General features: G+C 35.4%; 2 protein-coding genes across 2 annotated transcripts; both read left to right on the forward strand.

Annotated features, from left to right (window-relative positions):
• Positions 1-400: 400 nt before the first annotated feature.
• Positions 401-16,584, forward strand: LOC308667695 (TPA-induced transmembrane protein). Its single transcript, XM_081327110.1, has 7 exons — positions 401-974; positions 2,664-2,787; positions 4,390-4,547; positions 5,119-5,189; positions 7,051-7,250; positions 8,508-11,590; positions 16,479-16,584. Exons 1-6 carry the CDS (start codon positions 852-854, stop codon positions 8,570-8,572), a joined length of 741 nt encoding a protein of 246 aa, XP_081183236.1. The 5' UTR covers positions 401-851; the 3' UTR covers positions 8,573-11,590; positions 16,479-16,584.
• On the forward strand, positions 16,372-22,049 carry LOC308667694 (OX-2 membrane glycoprotein-like). Its single transcript, XM_081327109.1, has 5 exons — positions 16,372-16,836; positions 17,546-17,869; positions 19,768-20,076; positions 20,758-20,897; positions 21,535-22,049. The coding sequence occupies exons 1-5, from the start codon at positions 16,785-16,787 to the stop codon at positions 21,637-21,639; spliced, it is 930 nt and encodes a 309-aa protein (XP_081183235.1). The 5' UTR covers positions 16,372-16,784; the 3' UTR covers positions 21,640-22,049.
• Positions 22,050-22,477: the final 428 nt, after the last annotated feature.

Raw genomic sequence — 22,477 nt, forward strand, 5'->3', positions numbered from 1 at the left:
CTGGCTCAGGAATTCTGGGAGTTGAAGTCCATGAGTCATAAAAGAGCCGAGGTTGCCTACCCCTGGTCTAGCCCCTAGGCAGCAGCCAATAGGTTTGAACCCACTCTTGCTGCCTGGGGCTAACCAATTGCAGGACCGGAGACGGCTTGTTGGGTTGCTGGAGAGCCGTTAGCTGCTCCAGCAACGCACGTGGTGTATGTAACACCACAAGCCCAATAGTAACACCTTTCATTCCCTACCATTCAGTCAGGGTTGAGGAAACTTTTTTGATGAGAAGCAAAACACTTTCAAGGAAAAAATAAGGAGAATCCAATTGCCTTTTGGAAAAGCACTTTGGGGATTGAATTTGTCTGCCTTTAAGCTGCAGTCCCATTGATCCTTGCTTCTAATTTTTTTTTTATTTCTAATACTAAAATTATTATTTTTCAGTGCTTTTGTTTTAACCTAGCAAAGGCGTGACCTTTCGCTTGTCATTCCACTAAAGACTTTGAGTTGCTTCGATTAAGCTCCTGCTGTATATAGAAGGCGGCCGAACCGGAAAATTCAGTCTTGCGCAATTTTGAAGCGAAAAGGTTGCTTTTTGAACTCGATAGAAAGAACGAGAGGTTCCTTCTTTCTCTATTGATTTTTTTTTACAGGCATCTTGGGCAAAACGTTTACCAGACGTTGCATGGTTTTATTCGTTTCTACCGTAAAATCATCCTGACTCATGGCAACCCTGGAGCCCAAATCTATTTTTCGCTTTTATTTTCTTCCACTTTCTCTATCGGCGGAATCGAGTCCGGACATGTAAGGAAACTCAGTTTTTTTTCCCGTTCACATAGCTGTTGATCTTGAAAAACCAATCAGCCATGGATGCAGTGAACGGCCTCGTTCCCGCGCAAAATCAGCCGGGCATTGAGTTACGCCGAAAAGACGAAGAAAGAGGTGAAGAAAGCGAGCTTCTGCAGCAAGAAGCTCCCCGCGCCGCCGAGGTAAGTCACTGCGTGTTTCGCTTCCTCTTTTTATTTTTGGAAAGTTATTTTTTGTTTGTTCCCAAAAACAAAGCAGGAAATTACATGATCAGCATCCCGTTTAGCGCAAGAAGGAATTTACTCGAAGTTATTGAACCTGGGAAATTTACAGTAATCCTATGGCTGTGGGGGGGGGGGGAAGGAGGAGGGAGTTATGAAACCTACTGGGAAGCAACAGGGTGTGAATGAGTCAACTCTGTGTCTACGTGTAGTATCGATGCAACTATTTACACTCTCACTATGGCTGCTCCTGTTAGGTTTAATTTGTAATCGGGGAATATATATTTATTTCGCTAGTAGAATAGTGCACATCTTTGTTAACCAGAGGCACTTTTCTAAGCTCTGACATTTTAACTGTGTTGGACTGTAGGGTCATGTCAAAGTGATTCACTTATCTCCCGGTAAGCCAGAAGACAAGCATCTGTCATAATAGTAATTATTTAGCTTATAGGCTTAGAAAGATGATAAGAGCATATTCGTTGTCTATGCTCCTTTTTTCTGAGAGTTCAAGGTGGCTTCACAGACAGTTTCTCCTTGTTTTATCTGATAAAACTAACCCTACAAGGTAGGCAAGTGGTCCAAGATTACTAGAAAACTGCAGGACAAATGCAGGACCTCTACCTCAGTCTCTTAGCTGCTTCAAGGCACAAACTGAAGCAATATGTGATCCTGGGTCTAAATCGGGTGCCAGCCTAGAAAGCAGGAAGGTGTGAGTTCTAGTCCTGCCTTAGGCATGAAAGCCAGCTGGGTGACTTTGGGCCAGTCACTCTCTCTCAGCCCACCCCACCTCACAGAGTTGTTGTGGGGAAAATAGGTGGAAGGAGTACTAGGTATGTACATCACCTTGAGTTAGTTATATAATAAAGTAATAAGTAATAAAGGTGGGGAAAAATAAAATAAATTAATGAAATAAAATACATTCTCATTCTTATGGTCTCTCTTTATAGTTATCCCATTGAAAAAGATGAAACCGTGTCCCTCTGACACTTTCTTTGATTTCTATTACACCTGTTATTGCCCAAACTGACTGCAGGAGTAAAAAGGAGTAAAAAGAAAATTGGCTAGAGTAGGATTAGTATTAAATGTTGGATTAGATTAAGCCAATGCTAGTGTTGCTCAGAATGTTAATAGTCTAGCAAGCTTGATTCCTATTGCTTATTAAATCCGAAATTGGGATGTCTCTTTTTTGATTTTTAAATATATATTTCTCTCTTCCTTTGTCTTATGGTTTTCCATAAAGCCTTTTGTCTTACTTAATTTTTCAATCCTGCATGTTATCATTTCTGTTTTGTTGAAACTTTGACCATACTGGGCTGAGTGGAATAATTAACTGACTTAGTATGATACAGTATGTTCCTTATTGGGGGAACATACTCAATATTTCCTTATTGAGTAGTACTGTGTTTGCTCTGCATATCAAAATATGCCAGGTTCTTTTTTTAAGGAACTAGGTAGTGCTGGCTAAAACCTTGGTTTAAAACATTGGAAGTCATATCAGTCAGCAAAGATGTGTTCAGACATGTGGAACAGTGGTGTACTGAAAAACACCTTCATTTGTTCCATCAAGATTATGGAGTGTGTCTGGTTGAATATTTTAAACTTAAGAATATAAACATGCTTTTCATTTTTAAAATTCCTTTGTGTCTTTAGGAGACAAGCAGCCTAAAATCACCTTCTTCAATTATTTTTTGGAAATGCAAACTCTGGATGATTATAACATCTGTTTTTCTATTGTTGATCTTTGTGATCGCTTTAAGTTTAATTTTGTATTCAGGTTTGTACTCTTTATGGATGTGATTTTTTTTAGATATATAATTGGGTGAAAAGATTGGGGACGGGAATTAATATTTTTATTATGGTTACTAACGGAATTGTAAGGAAATACTAAATGGAATTTGAAAAGGGAATACACTTTGTAAGGTATTTTCTTTTTTCTAATAGTGACATATATTATCCAAACATAAAACACAAACTTTACTTAATTATGTAAAACTACAATAAAAGTAAAAACAAAGAGAGAAGAACACATATATAAAATAACACTAGCACAAACATTGAAGTGAAATATGATTATTTTTGAAAAAGTTTAAAAGGCAAAATAATTTTTAAAGCAAATATATATTGTTATGTGTGTGCATGTGTATGTGTATATATGAGAAAGCATTCTAATACCACCCTATCTATTTTATTAACATTAAACTGACCCAATGTTGCCAATTACTTTAAGTATTTATTAAGTTATTTGCTGGAGATCAAGTTCCATTCTCAACTCTCCAATTATTTTGTAATAACACGAAATCATTATTTATAAAATCAGAAAAGAGAAGCGGTTTCTATCCATTAAAAACCAATTGTTATTTAGAACCCACACCTCAACAGCACACAGTCCAGCCATAATAAGATGAAGATAAAGGAATTTATCTTTTTTATTTTATTCCGCTAGTCGTTGCCGATCATAGGGGACAGTGCTCATCTCCGTTTCATGGCCTTTTGAGCCAGTGCTTTCTGAAGACATTTCCACTCTCTTGTTGCCAGCATGATGTCACAGAGCGCCGTTACCTTTCCACCGAAGTGATACTTATTTATCTACTTGCATTTGCATGCTTTTGAACTGCTAAGTGGGCAGGAGCTGGAACAGGAAGAGGAATTCATCCTGTCAGGTGGCGCTCAGGGCTTGAAACTGGGCTGCCGGCTTTCCAGCCAACAAGCCTAGCATCTTAACCACTGAGCCACTGTACTGCCCCCCCATAATGCAATAATATATAAATATTTATAAATATAATTATATAAAACCACAATGAAAATAACCTTTACAGATAATATTTGCAATATAGAAAAGCTACAATCATCATCAGTATCTGCTCACAACCACTTCCACCAGTCACCTTTACAAAATACAGAATAGATCCAAGAATGCATGGAATCTTAAGTGGGGGGGACAATTCAAATCAAGGACCCAGATTCTGAAATATATGCAAATGAGAAGGAGTAGCAAGCAAAAAGGAGTGGAAAGAAGCCTCTGTCTTGTTGATCGTATATAAATAGGATTATTCCAAGACAGGAACTGGGAAATGTAATGGGAAGCAGCTAAGCACACAAAGAACACCCTCCAGTTCATTATGAAATCAAATAAGTTACCATGAAGACTTAAAAAGTCCAACCCAACTTTGGGTTAACTTCTTTAATACCAAACCCACTACCATGGACAGTGTGTTCTTTTTATAGTCAGAATGCAGATAGATGATGCAATGTCAATGGCACTGGGAGGAGTGTTGACTTCTGGTTTGGATGAAATAAAAGACTCTTGAGTTCCTATGGTCGTATTAAGGCTATGTGCCTGAATAATAACTAATTTTATCCCCTTTTGTTATTTTAGTGGTTCACATAGATGAAGATGAATATTGGGATTCTGAATTAATTGCAGGTGGTGAACAACACAATTTCTTTGGAATAGCAAACATTAAATGTTCAAATCCTAATGTGCTACTCTCAGAATCTGCATATGATGTGGTTTCTAAAAATCTTAATAAGAGGGTAAGTTCGTTTTAGCTACGTAGAACTGCCTTATGACTGTCATCAAAGATACTATATACAAAATAATTCTTTCGTTGAGTATTTTCTTTCACTATTAAAACAGACTATTCTTTTTTATTGTTAGACAACTAAAACATCAGAAGGCTGTAATGTAATATATTTGGGTTAGAAATGTTTGCCCTATGAGTAAGACACTTAAGATATATAAGGAAAAATAGCATTTTATTTATTAAGAAGCTGGAGCTTCATATATATATATATATATATATATATATATATATATATATATATATATATATATATATATATATATATATATATATATATATATATATATATATATATATATATATGTATTATTTGTAGCATTCATATGCTATAGCCAAGTGAAAAGTGAATTTTTGTCTTAGGAAAAGAAAATCAGGTTTTAGTCTAGTAAATAAAAAAGTGAAATCTAGATTTTCAAATTAATTAAAAGTGTACGTAGCTCTTAAGTTAATTGCAAACCAAATGAGAGGGTTCTTTCCATATTGTCTAAGACTGATGATGATTAATGTTTTTTTCTCTCAAGCTTAAGGATGTATACAGTTATTCACCTGCATTGGGGAGATATTTTAACTCATCTGAAGTTATTTCCTTCAGGTACGAAGGGTAACAAAACCCCGTATGTTTAATTATGCAATTTTAGGAAAGAATTTCCTCTTGGTTGTCATATGTGGGCTGAGAAAATAAAGGAAAGATGGAATGAAAAAGGACTTTCTATGCAGTATGTTAAAATGCAATCATTATTTATGCTAATGAACATTCTATTTCAGCCATAATTTCAAAAGACATAGTATAGTATGGTATGGTATGGTATGGTATGGTATGGTATGGTTAGTATAGTATAGTATAGTATAGTATAGTATAGTATAGTATAGTATAGTATAGTATAGTATAGTATAGTATAGTATAGTATAGTATAGTAAAATGAAGCAGTCTATCCCCACTTGTATCCTGTTTATGACTATAGTCAATCATAGTATTCTACATGAGTCAGTAAATTGTAAAGAACCCCAGCAGTGTTTAGTGGTTATTGATCTTGTTCAGTCTTTTTTACCTTTTAACTGAACAATATGAACAAGTGAGAAATTTGTCCAATATGAAAGGTTTAAAGAATCCAACGTCCTGCTAAATTGCTCCTATAAGAAATAAATTAGGCATTTTTAAAACACTGTTTTTCTTCAGTTTTTCCATCCTACTTGTATAGTGAGAAGGAATGCAGTATATATTTGATTCACACATGTCATCTATTAGATACTATTTGAAGCCATGACTGTGAGAAAATGCTTTGGGTTCATTCAGAGCTTCAGCCCTTTGATTCTGAAAGAATATGTCAAAGGGTGTGGATCTCAAGAGACTTCAAACTTGCAGGCCTAGCCTAATAGACCTCCTTTTGATCATGCTCCAGTGAACAAAAATGTTGAGTTTTATTGTGAAGAATAATTGATATTGGAAGCTGCCATAAGAATTAAGTTGTTCGAAGTTTCTGAAATCAATTTGCATATCTTGTAAAAATGAACTGCATCCATTTTCCATAGACATACTGTACATTGATAACTGTAGTACCACCTGTGAGGCTTAAGGAAAATGACTTTGACAGACATAAACCAAATCCATTAGTTAAGCGATAGGAAGAACAAGCAATAAACAAAGTAAGTGGCTGAGACATCTCCCTAATTTACCTGTGTAAAGAAGGGGAGGGAGCACAACACAATCAGAGTTGTGATATTCTATTATTATAGCTACTGCCAATAAAAATAGCCTTAGCTTCCCTTGATTCTTGGTCTATGTTCCCAGTGGTACATATAGCAACATATTTTTGAAAAACGCGTAAAACGTGAAGTGAAAACCTTACAAACATCATGGCGAAATTGTTTTCTAACTGGGGTTCTGGATGCTCTCTGAGCTTGGTTGTTTTCCTTGCAAACGTTTCATTACCAAGTTAGGCTACTTCATCATAATGATGTTACCTCATTTGGTAATGAAACGTCTGCAAGAAAACAACTAAACTCAGATCACCAAGGACCCCACAGTTAGAAAACAATTCCGCCATGATGTTTGTAAAGTTTTCACTTCACATTTTTTATTTTTATTTATTTTAATTCCATTTATATCCCGCCCTTCTCCGAAGACTCAGGGCGGCTTACAAGCTTAGCATGTTTTAAGTGTTTTTCAAAAATATGTTGCTATATGTACCACTAGGTAACATAGACCAAGAATCAAGGGAAGCTAAGGCTATTTTTATTGGCAATAGCTATAATAATAGAATATCACAACTCTGATTGTGTCGTGCTCCCTCTACTTCTTTATACAGGCAAATTAGGGAGATGTCTCAGCCACTTTTGTTTACTGCTTGTTTTTGACTTAAAATATGTTCTTCCTTTGTAAGGCAGTTGAAGCCTGAGCTACAAGTATTCTCTTCCATTTGGCATTTCATTCTCACTTCCTATTATTCCTTCAGTGGAGAAAACAATACAGCATCATACTACTTGCGATTTTTGGTGCCACCTGAGAGTGCTGACTTCATGAAGTATAGAATGAGTGAAGAGTTTGTAATGAATATTTTAAGACAAAATATATATGACAAGCAAAGCATCCCTGACTTGGATATACCTGAATGTGCAGATATAATACTTGATCCATCTTCTGTTACAATAAAATGTAAGTGCTGAAGAAAGTGAATAATACATTCATGTACTTTTTTTAAGAAAAATAAATAAAGGGCATTTACTCTGCTAATTTTGTGACCTCTGATCCAATATCCTAGGAACTATAAATTTGCTTCTCCGAGCTTGGTAACAGATTCTAAACAATGAGGCAATCAGTTCCCATCCTGGCATTCATATTTATGACTAAGCTTTCAAATGCCAAGAAATGCAGATATTTGAAACCCTTAAAAAACACGAAGGCAGGGAAGGGAGATGGATTTTTGGATTCTGAGTGCCAAAATGACCTGTAGTACGGAAAGTCTTAAGTCTGCCTAGACCTGTTCACATCTCTGTTGCAAGGAAATTTAATCCAGTCTTGAAGCTTGATTAATCAACTTCCCTCCGCCCTGTGCGTTCCCACAGAGAGGGCCTCCTCAGGGTGCCACCGGTCAGAGAATGTCGATTGGTGGCCCCCAGGGGGAGATCCTTCTCTGTGGGCGCCCCGGAGCTATGGAATCAGCTACCGGTCGAACTCCGGACGGCGCCCGATCTTCGCTCCTTTCTCCGCGATCTAAAAACATACTTCTTCGAACAAGCCGGCCTGGCCTGATGGGGGAATTGGTGGGGTTTTTTATTGTCACTTTATTGGGGTTTTATTATGTATTAATTGTTTTTAGTGGGCATGTATTTAATCATTTTTTAACTTTTGTAATTCTGTATTTTTATTCTTGCCCTGTTCACCGCCCTGAGTCCTTCGGGAGAAGGGCGGTATAGAAATATTATTAAATTAAATTAAATTAAATTAATAATAGAAAGGGACAATTTAAAAGAAAGGCACCATTAAAAACAGTGAAATTTTGCCTCCTTGTCACTTATACTGTTGTTGTTTTTATCTCACCTACTTGCTGAGAAGTACTTCTAAATGAAGTTGCAATATACAAAACAATATTCTAATTTGTTCTGTAGTGGTTATAATTGCTGATTTAAATTACTAAATAATATTTTATAAACCTAAGATGTAGTTTTTAACTTGATGTGAAGACGATCTATACCTAACATTTATATAACAATTGGTGTGTGTGTGTGTGTGTGGTGGATGCAATTTACGTGATATAGAAATAATAATGAATACTTTTAGAAGTGCTTTCTTTTTCATACTTTTTAAATGCTTATATTTTTTGTTTTATAGTAATAAACAATACAGGTGGAAGAATTCAAGAGTGACTTTGGAGGACTCCTCTGATCTTCTTAATTTTTTATATTGCGACAGCAGAAAAATATGGCTGTATCAAGCAATTGCACACTGACAAATTGAAATTTAGAACAACAGTATAAACCAGTGTTTTTCAACCTTTTTTGGGCAAAGGCACACTTGTTTCATGAAAAAAATCACGAGGCACTCCACCATTAGAAAATGTTAAAAAATTTAACTCTGTGCCTATATTGACTATATATAAAGTAATTCTCTTGAATAGGAATCAAATAAACACAAAGAAAGTATTTTATAATTACTTTTCAATTTTTCCCACGGAACACCTGAAAAACACTGGTATAAACTCCTTGAACAGCAATCACAGCATAACACAACACAAGAAACTGAAGCAACAATGTTATAGGAAGACAAATGTTCCAGATCTCAGATAAGTAAAATCCTATAGAGACTCCTTTTTGGTGAAATAACAAGAAGGACTTTTTCTTCATTTTTTGAACTCAAGTCAGCTAAGTCAAATAAAATCAAGTTAAAAAAACAACACCCACAATTGTATAGAAATGTTGCTTTTATTATTGCTTACTATTTTTGTTACCATGTGTGTTGCTTTGAGATTGTTGGCTTTAATACTTCATAACAAAATTGATTACTAATCACACTAATTCTAATGTGTAAAATACAGTAGGGATGGATGAGTCTCAGTTTTACTTTCATTTGTATGTATTTTACAGTAATTCCAATTTCTTTTTCAGTGAAAAAAATGGTAATTCCCTAGCAAATGTAGATATCACTACCTTTTAGCTATATAATTTAAAATTGTTTGTACCCGACAGATTATTAGGAACAAGATATTTCTTCTTTGGAAGGACCTTTTTTATCTGCTTCCCTATTAATGTTAAAGATGAAGAGCTTTTTTAAAATTGAAAACTCCCTAATTCAGCAATATTCCACATTCTACATATTTGTCAGATTGACACTGTAAGAGTTCTTGTAGCTGGCATTGCAGGATTTATGTCCTCAAAAATAAGATTGGGTGTCCACAGCAATCCCACCATCCTTGCATCTGAAGATGTCATTAAGTCCCCTGTGCCAAAGAAAAAAAATCAGTGACATAGTTTTCCCAATTGCATGAATATTGCTTGATTTTTTTTCCTTCCACACTCATCCCCATATATATTTTGTATTCAAGTTTCTCTTGCTATTCCCTAGCTATTGTTGAAGTAACATAAAGCCTGTCTTCATGATTCTGTTAAATCAGTCCAGAAATCTTTGGATGACACCATTAATTGCTGCTGAGAAACTTGCTATTCGGGCCTTATGTTTGTACCTGGCTTTGTACCTGCTTTGTATATCTGTGTCTGCTTTTACTTTGGTTCTCTCTTACATTTCTTCAGACTGACATATTCAAAGTAGACTTTGAACCTTTTTTCCAGTAAGGCTACTGTATGGACAAATTCTCTTTCAAAGCAAACATTTACTCAAGGTGGATTCCCATAGGTGGGAATTTCCTTTCAGTGCGAATTCTTCAGAGATGGGGGGCTTTCCTACTGCAGCAGGTGAAACAAATGCTAATTCCTTCCTCACCTCCTATAAACTTAGTAACACCCTTCCTTGAAGCAATCTGCTTGTTCAAAAACTGCATATTCAATTCAAAGCCACACCTACCATTTGCAACAATGCTAACTGAGGACCTGAAAAGTACCTCCAAACTCTGGGCCAGTCCTTCCCTACTCAGAATATTAGGCACTGAGGTTACTATTCATCTGTGAGATGGCAGAGGCTATCCTGAGAGAAGCTATCCTGCTTCAATGCACAGTTCTCCAATCCCACCATGATCCAAGGGATGGGTGGAGGCTGCTTGCGATGGATTTCACTGGCTCAGTGGGTTAGGACGCTGAGCATGTCGATCAGAAGGTCGGCAGTTTGGCAGGTCGAATCCCGAGTGCCACATAACAGAGTGAGCGCCTGTTACTCGTCCCAGCTTCTGCCAACCTAGCAGTTTGAAAGCACGTAAAAATGCAAGTAGAAAAATAGGGACCACTATGGTGGGAAGGTAACAGTGTTCCGTGCGCCTTTGGCGTCTAGTCATGCCGGCCACATGACCACAGAGATGTCCTCGAACAAGCACTGGCTCTTCAGCTTAGAGTTGGAAACGACTAGCACACACGTGCGGGGGAACCTTTGCCTTTAAGAATAATGAAAATGTTTCCAAAACTTTCCAGAATAGGAAGACAGGACATTTTTGTGGAAGCCAGCAATTAGCATCTTCCCCAATAATTTTGAAGGTCTGTTTTAATGTACAGCTTGATAAATGAGGATCAAAATATACATGTCTCATTTTCAGGATTCTGTAAGCTAACCCTTTGCTCATTGCAATAAATATGCCACTTTGAATCTGTTTGAATCTTGGTTTCCTGATTGTGAGCTGCTGTAGAGGTAGATGCTGTCCAGTAAAGTATGTGTATAGATGGATCTTTACCCACCACTGCTCTGATTCTTCAAGCAATGAGAGTCTCTCTCAAATTCTGCCAGGGCTAAAGTGGGTGATTTTGTCAACCATTTGTCGCCCCCTCCCCAAAAGAAGTGCTGATAGCAGCTGGAAGAACAACAAAGATCCCACTTCACCAAATACCACACACACAAATAAAGTATCTTTCACAAGAGTCGGGCTGATTTTGAATCTGGGTTTAATGGTCTTCTAAAGACCTGTGTCCTTACTGCTTTTGAATATGGAGTTAGAGTATCAAGCTGTACATAAAACCTGCTCAACTAACAACTGATGGTTACTCGATGCTTTGGGAGAAATATTTTTCCATTTCACATGCCAACTGACATCTCCCCATCATTTCTGCAAACTTTGTTTTAAAAAAGCTCTTATTCATTCATTTTAATTGTAAAAATTATTAGCCGCCTATCTTGCCACACGATAACTGGGTGACTTAACTAACAATAAGTTTAGCATTCTTCTAAAGAAATCCTCATTCCCCATATAGCTAACCCCAGCACCTACCAACTGTTTTTCTAGATGGCTGATGGGTTCTGATAGGTCAGGACTGAAAGAGGTGGCAGAAGAAGTAGGGAAAGACAACTCTTTATCTGCATGATCATCAATCCTATAGAATTCTCATGGGGTCTGAGATCTGGTGGGTACAGTGTCATCTCTCCCAAATTTCCCTACGATTAAAAGCCTGGCAAATAATTATTTATCATATTGAATATTTTGTATTAATAACTCACTGTGCAGTGATGTGGTTATATTGTCCATGTGAAGGTTGCTGTTTGGACTGATTCAGGTGGAGGCCTGGCATGGATAGCCTGATTTGACCAGCACTTTGAGGCAGTATAATTATAACGGTAGAACACCATGAAATATTGAAGGTCCTGGAAACTGCTCTAGCAGTTTGAGAGAGACCATCATTGACTGTACACACATACATCTCACTATTATAACAATGCAAACGTAATTGCTATACACCATAAAGTATTATTTGAAAAATGCTATTAGAACGGCTTTTCCAAAGAAAACAACACCAAGCAGATGATATAAAGGAACTCCTAATTTATTAGTACATCATCATAATCGTTCCTGTCTTGCTGGTCGGCAGGAGTCACTGTTTTGGAAATGATGATATCATCATAGTCAGTCATAGTGCTTGATGCATTTATGTTGCTACTGGCACTTTCTGCAAAGTCAATAGTAGTATAATGTAATTCAGAATGGTGGTCTGATATTTTGTAAACAGTCTCCTGATAAAAAAAAATATTGTGATTTTTTCATGTTAGAGCTCTAATAATACATATGTTAATTTAATTACTATTCTTAATTTGATTAATAACTGGTTAGGTTTATTCCCTAACTACAGTTTATCCAATAATTTTAGTTAATGTGACTATTGTGGCTAGTCAAGTAATTAAATCCCAAATGTTAGTAAGGTCTAGACTTGGTTACTATTAGTGTAAAATTAAAATCAATCAAAATAGGTGTAAAAGAATTATAATCTATATGTGTACAAATCCTCAGTCCAGATGCATTAGTTTCATTATGCTTTCAATTTAAAAAACAAGCAGTCCTGGGTTGGTACTTGTATAGGCATTTTAATAGGTACAACTGTCCTTGAAAGCCACTCCACATCTCTCATTTTTTAAAAAAACATATAAGAACTGAAGGGATTGTAGACACTATATTCCAACTCCTAGTTCAGTCATTTTCTGAAACAACTCTAATTCTGCTTTGCCTTTACGTTATGACCTTCAGCAGGTAAAGACAGCTATTGTGTCTCTTACATTGTTCATTTTTCCAACTGTTCATATATTTTTCATTTCGGTCTCTTCTCATCTTGCTTGTTCTGTTCTTGCTATATTCCAGTGTATGTGCCCTTTTCTTTCAAAAACATTGAAGCCAGAATATTCTACATGTGATCTGACTAAAGCAGAATAAAGAAGCCTGGAACTGCATTGACTTTTTGTGCACCTTTTTCTAATTTTTGTTTCATATTTAATTTGTAACACACTAAGACAATCATACAAGTCATGCATGTCCAGCTACCCACAACCTCAAATTTCATCCTAATGTTTTCTTACCAAATTGAAAGATTCTGCATTTGTCTCTGTTGAAATTCATCTTGTTGGTTTCTATTTGAACTTGCCAATCTGAATCTAGATGCTATTCTCCAGTACCTTTGTTATCACCCAGTTGTGTGTCATAAGTTGTACAATTGTTTTATAACAAAAAAATGCTTTTATCCATATTATATCCCTCTGGAGGGATATGGTTGAGGCTTAAAGTACTTTTTTTAAAAAAAGTTAAATCCCATTGGTCCTAGTAAAGTACAGATATTGTTTTATGCACAGTCAGCAGATGTTTAAACTGGATTTGGCATTTTTATCTACCTATCAAGTCCTTCAAAAGGACCTGGGAGAAGTACGTTATTGTTTGATGGTATTAGAGATGTCAATGCAGGACATCTGCAATGTTCCAAAATAGCTGTTCAAGTGGTGCTCCAGATGCTTGTAGGATTGCACCCAGGGAGCCTGTTACTAATGGTACTATTCTTTGCTTTCTTTTGCCACAGTCGTTCTATTTCTATTTTCAGGTCTTTGTATTTTGTGATTTTCCTCCAGTTCTTTTTCTTCCATTCTGCTATTTCCAGATACTGCAATATACACTAGCCGGACTTTTTTGCCTTTCATATTAACAATTGTTAAGTTGGGGTGTTATGTGGCAGGTGCTTGTCTGTTTGAATTCTAAAGTCTCCGAGCACTTGTAAGTTTTTGATTTTCTATTACTTTGTCTATTTTATGGTCCCGCCAGTTTTTCTTTCAAAAACCTGCAAATGGCATTTCTTGCAGATCTTCCAATGCACCATTGTTGCTACTCAGTCATGCCATTGCATGTATATTGCAGTATCTGTGTGACCTCTTAGCATGGTAGTTTACATGGGGAATTCTGTTTTATCCCTCCAATCCCAGCCTGTAAAACAAATTGTACTGGTCAAAAATCACTCCCTGAATTTCCATAACTGGGATAGATTGAACCTGAGTTTCCCAAATCCTTAACCATAATAACAGTATCTTCAGATAATTCACTTTATGGATAATAAGCAGAGGTGCTGGTATATACCTCAGCCACATTCCCTTAGCAAACAAGCCTAGAACCAAATAGTTAAACTAAACAAAAGGCTACTTACATCTTTTCTCACTGCATGTCTTCTTCTAAAACGAGACCAAGGTTTTTTGCTGCAATATAAATGTTAAAAGAAACAGCTAAAGCGGAATGATCAGCCACAGTATTAATTATTTCATTGTGTGAATCAACATTATGCTCGAATCTATCAGTTTTCTGAATGTTTTCTTTCTCTATGGATTTTCCTTTTGGTTTTTGTTTGCTTTTGTTTTTTGACTCTATTTTAGATTGCTTTACTATTTCTTATCTTGACTTTTGTTAGTTTTATTGATCATTACAAGATGGTGGAAATACGGTACCACTGCTTATTTCTCCTTCTCCAATGTTCTGCAGATAAAATCAAGACAAAACCAGTACCAGCATTTTACACAACTTATTTGCTCTTTTGTCTTCAATAACTTTCTTTCTGCTTTGACTTTACTGTGCAATCTGTTCCTATCTTTTCTTCAATGATAACAGTTTCTGCAATTTTTAAAAGGCGCATTCAGTATCTTGATTAGGTTTTCAAAATCTTACAGAATAATAAGCATGTTTTGAGTCGCTGATGGTCATCGTTGCTAGTGATGGAAGGTCCAGAGGGAGAGACTCGTTAACTAGTTAACTTTAACTAAGTTGTTAAAGGAACAAACTCTGTTTTTCCATACATTTTTAAACAATACATGTTAAGTTACATTGCAATCCTATACATATGTAGTAGAGTCTCCTTCAAATGGAATTTCCCTGCTGGCTGCATAAAAACATTCATAGATTTTTTTGGGGTAATGTTGTTGAAGTATCTTATCATTGTCTTGTTTTTTGGACATTTTTCAACTTCTCAGACTAGTTTATGGTTCTGGTATTCCTTAGTATCTTCAATCCACGAGTCAACCAGAACGAACTCTGGTTTCATTTTCAATCTCAGACAACATCAGAGAATGAAACAAGAATCTCATTTCTCATTTTTGTCCATTTGTTCATCAATCATTCAGTCACTCACACAAATGCAGCATTTGCAACATTGACTAGGTGGCACTTAATCTTGATGACTATTTTCAAAATTATCCAGCAGTTATTCATATCCACATAAGAAACATAGTTATTATGAGTAAGGATTCTTACTTCCATATTAGCAAAAATGAAATAAATTTCCAATAAGTAATAAATGGAACAATTTAAATTATATTGCTTAGTGATTAGAGGGAAAATAATACTTTTCTCTTGATAAAGTCTAAACTGTAAAATGTTATTTCCCTGTAGTTTTAGATAGCTAAATTCAACGTACTTCAAAGCATATAAAATGCATAGGAGGAAGGCATGTTTACAGAGTAGTCTCTCCACTTACATAATTAAAAAATCACTTTTGAAATCATCACAATAACAAAACATGTGACCTTGGGAAAACTTGCGGCATTGTTTAATTATGGTAATTGTAAGGACTCAAGCTTACAGTGAAAAAGGAGGATGAAACATTGATCTTGAAACAATCTGGAACTTACCTTTTTTTAACTACTTTGTTTCCCATCTCCTCTGTTCTGACAACATTAAATTAACTTTCTCTTTCTATCTTCTGACTTCTTTGGATCTGTTATTACAATTGTACTGTTGACTGGAAAGACCAAAAGAAAACTCCTGTCAGAAAGTCATAAACATTCTTTCACATGTCCTCTCGAATCAAAGCATCATCACATTGCAGTGTGGGAACAAAAGTTCATCTCCCGTATCATCTCTGGGGGTGTAGTTACCAAACAAATGACATCATTTCCCCACAGTATAAGAGAACAGACTGCTATAGATACTTAAATCTTGACTTTCTAGTAACCCTACTTACATACCAGCTATAGGTTGGACTTTTTGCAGGAATCACGAGACACAAAGATCAGCCAGGATTTGTTTGATAATATGAGTAACTTCATATGCTTCATAACAGAAAAAAAATCCGAACTCCATTACTTAGTTTTTGCATAGCATGTGACAAACCATAGATCCATACATATTCCAACAAAACCAAAAATTTTGAAGAAATTGAAAAGCAACTATTATTCAGGAGATACTTGTAAATACAATGAACATTGTTTCAGTCCAATGAACTTTGTATTCGTATAGCAGCAACACAAACCTTTGTCATTTCAGGTAGTGGTTAGCAAGGCAACCACATTTTTCTTTTTATAGAGTTTCTTGTCAACTGACAGCATGTGGTTTTAAAGGAAAATTGGCCTCATACCTAGAAGTAAGCTAAACTCATCTATTTACAGTATATTGCTAAGTAAACTATCTTTTTGAAAGAAATAGAATAGTGAGGCCAAGGACTCTTTTGTAACATGGGATCTAAGTGATTTGTTTTCATTTATATTAAACACTGGGAAATTCAGAATGAACTGAGTGACCAAGGACATATGATTGAGTTGGAAGTACCCTGCAGTGGTACATCTACAGGCTAAACTAAATTGCAGAAAATTCAAATTGGATCCTGCTTCTGAGTAAGTGAGTATAGGATTCAGTTAAGCGTGCATATTTGAAAAAAAAAATCAATTGTCATAGAATTCCCCTTGATGTGGTTTTATATGGACTTCCCCCAAATTTAAAAAAAAACAGCTTTCAGTTCTCTTTATTTGCTCTTTAATAAGTTAAGGTTCTAAATGTAACTTATCAGTGCCTTAACATCCCACAGAGTTGAAATGATCTCTGTATTCCTTGTTATCTGTGTCCTCTGGACTCAATACTCTGTAGGTGAGTTTTGGGGCAAGCTTTTCAGATTGCTATAGTCAACCTGGTGCCGTCGAGATATTTTGAACTACAACTTCCACAGGTCCTTGCATCTAGTCCAACAGACTGAACCTAATGATAGCTGTGATTCAAAATAACCAGAGGAGAGCAAGTTGTTTGCTTGTTGATTACCTTTATTGCCTGTTAGTATTATGGACAAAGCATGTGATTAAAAGATTTTGAGCGGTACTTCTCTGAGATGATTAACCTCAACAGTAAATTTCAGTGTTTTTCTTCTATGATGCCAATGATAGCAGAACGGATTGAATGATATGCCAGATTCAGATAAGGTGAAGAAAAAAATATTGGTAGCAAGGTAATATCAGATTGTGGTATGTTACTGGGGCTTGCTAGATTATATGATAAACTAATGCATGACTTTCTCATAAAATATGGCTGTAGCAAGTTAGAATGCAAAAGCTGTTCCTCCAGGATACACCCTATCCTGGTTTGTCTCCATTGCTACTGCTAATAGGCTGGAAGTTATTTCATGTATTTATTACTATTTGTAACTGCACCTAGAGGAGGGCTTAATTAAATAATGCTAAGGTTTGGGTAAGTACAATATTCAGAATATTGCTGAAGTGGGTGATATAAACTTAACTTATTTTGCCATTAAGAATTCATTTTTAAAAAGGTCTTCAGAATTTAGTACCTTAGACTTTCTTTTCAGGTGACACAGAAGTGATTCACAAGCCTGTCCAAGCTATCACAACTGGAAAAAATGTGACTCTGTTCTGTCAGTTGGCCAAAAATCATGACATTGTTCAAGTCACCTGGCAAAAAAACCAAACCAACATAGCAACTTACAGCAAGGCTTATGGTGCTACAGTGCTGAGTAACCAGAGCAATATCCATCTTTCCCCGAGGAGTCATTTGACTTTTTCTGCCATCACTTTCAATGGGGTGACATTCAAGGATGAAGGCTGTTACAGCTGTATCTTCAATACATTTCCCTTAGGACCTATTTCAGGCAAGACATGTCTCAAAGTCTATGGTAAGTTATACTGTTTTATTGTCTGGATTTTCAACAACTGCAGATCATTTCACACTAGCAGTAGCAGCTCTAGAACATTTATAGGGTGCAAGAAATAGTTTCTCTGAACAAGAGAAAAAATTCTCTGAACTCGGGTAAATTGATTGCCTCAGTTCCATGACTTAAGGAATATCATATTAACTATGGTAATATCAGAAGTTATTTAAGTTGGTGCTGAATTCCCAGCCAAGGCACAAACCTGCACAATTTTATTACAGAAAAAAATATTTTACAAAGATTGACGAACTGATTAATGAAGTATCATGCATTGTATAATTCTAGTATCTGGTTTCCTAAAGGCATTAATATCTATGAGCTTCTTAAGGTCATTTAGTAATTTCTAAATGTTTTGGATGCAGTTCCCCGATGTTTTTAAGCTGTCTTGCGCCATCTCATTCCATCCTTTCCTTTTTTTAAAAAAAAATCAGTCATGATTACCTTGTAAGGAGTTTGGTTCCTTTTTCTCTATCTTTCCTCTTTCAAGCTATGTTATCTTGCATTCTTATCAGCTGTGTTTGAAAAAGCCTGCAGATTCACAGCTTGATTTTTAAGTCTTTAACGCCTTTCCTGCCCTATATCTATTATCTTCTGCTTCTCTGACCTGTGCTCAGGTGTTTGCTAGTAAAGAAAAAGAATTGTACGAAGGTTATTATATAAGAACATGTTGCTTATTCATCCTCTGTGCCAAATTAGATCATATTGAGAGATCAAAGCAGATCACTATCATTCATGGTTGTTTTGCCTCTGGGTTCTTCTGATCAACACATTCCATCTTTCCAGTGCTTATCTACACTGCTTGGTTGCCTTGTTGCTAGAATGGGCAGGAAACCATTGCTGAATAGCAGAAATGGGTGATGCCACCTTCTACAGTATTAATATAAAAGTAACATAGATGTTTTTCTGCTCCCTTTCCAAAATTCACCCTTCCATATGTTGCCGGCTTGGGTGTTTCTGTCCATTTATTTTATTAGAAGATAACTCCCCGGAGGTTATTGGTTATTTCACAAAGACAGGAACACTCCTTCAATCTAATTCATTTTTACTATAGCCAATAATACCTTTTAGAGCTACTGAGACTAGGTATGCTTGATGACTCATATAACAGAAATCCAGGTGAGGATTAGAATTAGAAATCTGAATTTATTTATATAATAGGCTATGTTTGTCTAAAATAGGATTGAGTAACTTTTAGTTCAGATATTTTTCTTAGGTGTTATGTGAGTGGACCACCATATGATACCCTAATATTAATATAGAGGGTTTGGGAGGGCTTATACCAAATTATATAAACACTGTAACTGTGCTTTGCAATACAGGTTTAGTTGTGTTGTGTAAATTAGTCATTAAAAGTTAAGATTATAGGCCAGATATAAGGAAGAGATATTGTGATAGCATTTTAATCATCATTCCTTCTCTGAAGCAATAACAATGAACAATTGTTAAAATTGTTTAACATATTCATAAATATCTGTGATACCTGCCTTTAGATAATTTGTGGTGTTAGTAATGAAAATAAGGCAATCATTTCACAATAGAAGAACAGATGATTTGTGTTTACATGTTAGGGTACATGTAGGCTATGGTGATATACCAAAAAATATCCTGAAAGAATAACAAGCACTTCTATAAAGTTACCAGGAAAATGATATGAACATGTGCATATAATTCCAGGAGATGAGCTGGTATCAAGAGAAAATCTTTCCCTTTATTGCTCTCTCCTCTACTGTGACTTAATAAATGAGTAATTTAGTTAATACTAAGTACCATGTACAACCTAACTCTTGAGAAGCAAGAATAATAGAAATTTTCTTACCCTCAAAGCATAGCTATAAATATTAATTGAACAATTTGTTTTAAAGCTCTAACAGAACCTGAAATAAATGTAAGGCAAGTTACTAATCCAGATAATATGGAAGAAATAAGAGAAATAAACTGCTCAGTAACAGGAAGACCAGCTCCAGTGATTACTTGGAAGATGAAGAAATCTCTTCAGATAAAGCCAAAATCATATATGATCTCACATTCAAATAAGACAGTAACTGTTATCAGCACATTTACTCAAGTCTTGTCCAAGACAGTCTCAGAAAATTCAGTAATCTGCGTTATTCAACATCCATCTTTAAACACTTCACAAGAGTTGACATTATCTGAAACTGTAATCAAAAAAGGTGGGTTTAAAGTCAAATTTCAATTCCTTCCCTTCCCTCCCCCCCAGTTTCTTCTCTCCCTCTCTTCTCTTAGTTTGTCTTAGAAGTTACCTACTAGTTTTCTTTGCAAAAAGTTTCTTCATGTTATTTTATGGAGCATATACAATAAGTGAGCCCAAAGGAGCCAGTCATTTCCTTGATCAAATCTATAATTCTCTAAAGGTGGTTTTCTTTTAACTAGACTTGCTAGTTTTACAAGAAACCTTAGAACAAACCTACTTTCCCAACCTCTTTCCATTCCAGATATATTAGAGATTATAACTTGCAGAATTTCTAATGGAAATCTCTAAAAGCAAGCCATTACCCAGACTTAGAGAAGTAGATAAAGAATATTTATTGTAAAGAATGCATTTAAAAATTGTATTTCTGTAGAAGTGTATTAGGAAAAAAAGCTCATTATAAGTTTTATGACATTTTCAACACTTAGTCATTATCATTACTGCTCCAATATTGATCCATCATCTGTATTAGAAGTGTGATATCATGGTTATGTTATTGATAACACTGAATGGAATGGATCTAGTACAGATTATGTCCCTAGGATTCTTTTATAAAACCAGATTTTAATGCAGTTCCCTGTGTACCTATTCCTTCTTTTATTATTTCGTCAGCCAATTCTTATTTATTAATTTCTCTTTACAGCTCAAAACAAACCTAAAATAATTGTTATTGCGGCTATCTGTATACTGGTTTCCCTATTTCTCCTGGGGCTATTTACCTTTTTCATATACCGGCACAGGAGACGAGCACTACTAGAAAAAGAGCAAGATCTTCCATGCTGGGTAAGTCTCAAATATATCCTGTAATATCTAGGGAAAAATGAAAGGCCCCAGCTCAGTGAGGTTAATTACATTGTAGGAGATAATTAGAGCTAATTTTGACTTCAGTCCTCTAGATATTTGAACAACAGATTTTGCTGACCAAAATGAACAACAAAGTCAGGGGATACAGCTGAATATATCTACACATATGGATAGGATCTTCATGAAGGAGATTGGTGAAGGAAGGATAGCTAAGGGACAGAGAAACAAAAACAGAAGCAAATAAGATGTGATCTATGTAGACTTTCAATATTGTTTTTTAGTGGGACTGAGAAAGGCAGGACCATTTTTATACAAATAGTTGATGGGTACACCGGGTAATATGATGGAATTGTTGGGGGTAGAATTAACATTTCTACCTATCCAAGAAAAGTGATCTCTATTTCCATGCTAGTTTTACCAGCAGAAAAATTGAATCTGTGAGCGAAATGATTCCAATCGATAATGGTCACAAGCAATATTAACAGAGCACTTCAAGTTCTGAAACCAATGAGTCGCTTTTTTTCTCAGCTGAAATTTCTGTTCTAAACAGATTACAATTTTATACTCTAGAACTTCTCCTTAACTTCAGCCTTAAAATATGTTATTTCTTTGCCAGGTTGTTCCACTTTGTTCTGGAAGAACATTATGTAGAAGAAATGGCTACACAAAGAAAAGAGCCCCTGTGAAATCTCTCACTGAAGAAAAGTTTCTGGACACATGAAACCTTTCTATATAAAAAGGGATAAAAATCATGTGATGGAAAGGGATCAGCACATAGCTCTGAGGCCTTGCTTGGGGCACACAGAGGAATAGGCAGCCAGGGGGCTAGTTAGCACCTGAAGGCCTTCCCCTTGCCTTTTAATTCATTTTTAGCATTCCTTACCTCTTTTAAAAGTTATATATAATTTTATGCTTTTAATATTATATTTATATACTGCCCAGACTCCTTCTGTGAGAGAGATGGGTGATTCCTAAATATGCTAAATAAATGAAAACAATGATAGTTTCCCTATGAATACTCCTTATTCTGGATTCTTTTTTCAAACTTGGCATTGCCTATGTGTTTACAATTAATGTTTACATGCCGTATTCTATGTAAGGTATACTGAGCACTAGAAATTAAGCTAAATAATGCAGTAATATTCAATAAAAATATTTATTTGCAAATGAGACTGTACTGTTTTATTTACTACATATTATATTTATTGCAGCAATCAGTATTGGGGAATAATAATTTCTAAATAATTTTATTTGTGACAATTGAAATGATCCTTATGGTAAAAATAAGACAGGACAGTAATATAACTTTGCTAAAGATACAATTCCAGTTTTATTACAAAATTGTAAAAGATGACATATGGAATTTTGAAATAAAAAATGAAATGAACACACATACAACAGAAACACACACACAATTACAACTTCAACAAGAATATAAAAATATCACTGTTGAAATATATTCATTATATCAATAAATACCAATTGAAAGTAATTCAGAATGTGGTGGTGCAAATAGTTATGTATGCCCCTTGATGTGTTATAAAATATGTTATCAAATA

Source organism: Vipera berus, assembly GCF_964194415.1.
Source record: "Vipera berus genome assembly, chromosome: 4".
NCBI lineage: Eukaryota > Metazoa > Chordata > Lepidosauria > Squamata > Viperidae > Vipera > Vipera berus.

What these genes read in the sequence shown, in the direction of transcription:
- LOC308667695 (XM_081327110.1), top strand. Translation starts at nt 852, where the DNA reads ATGGATGCAGTGAACGGCCTCGTTCCCGCGCAAAATCAGCCGGGCATT. An exon ending in CTAAAAATCTTAATAAGAGG is followed by an intron (nt 4,548 to 5,118) that starts GTAAGTTCGTTT and finishes TTTTCTCTCAAG; the next exon opens with CTTAAGGATGTATACAGTTA. An exon ending in TCTGAAGTTATTTCCTTCAG is followed by an intron (nt 5,190 to 7,050) that starts GTACGAAGGGTA and finishes TTATTCCTTCAG; the next exon opens with TGGAGAAAACAATACAGCAT.
- LOC308667694 (XM_081327109.1), top strand. Translation starts at nt 16,785, where the DNA reads ATGATCTCTGTATTCCTTGTTATCTGTGTCCTCTGGACTCAATACTCT. An exon ending in CTGGACTCAATACTCTGTAG is followed by an intron (nt 16,837 to 17,545) that starts GTGAGTTTTGGG and finishes CTTTCTTTTCAG; the next exon opens with GTGACACAGAAGTGATTCAC. An exon ending in GACATGTCTCAAAGTCTATG is followed by an intron (nt 17,870 to 19,767) that starts GTAAGTTATACT and finishes TTTGTTTTAAAG; the next exon opens with CTCTAACAGAACCTGAAATA.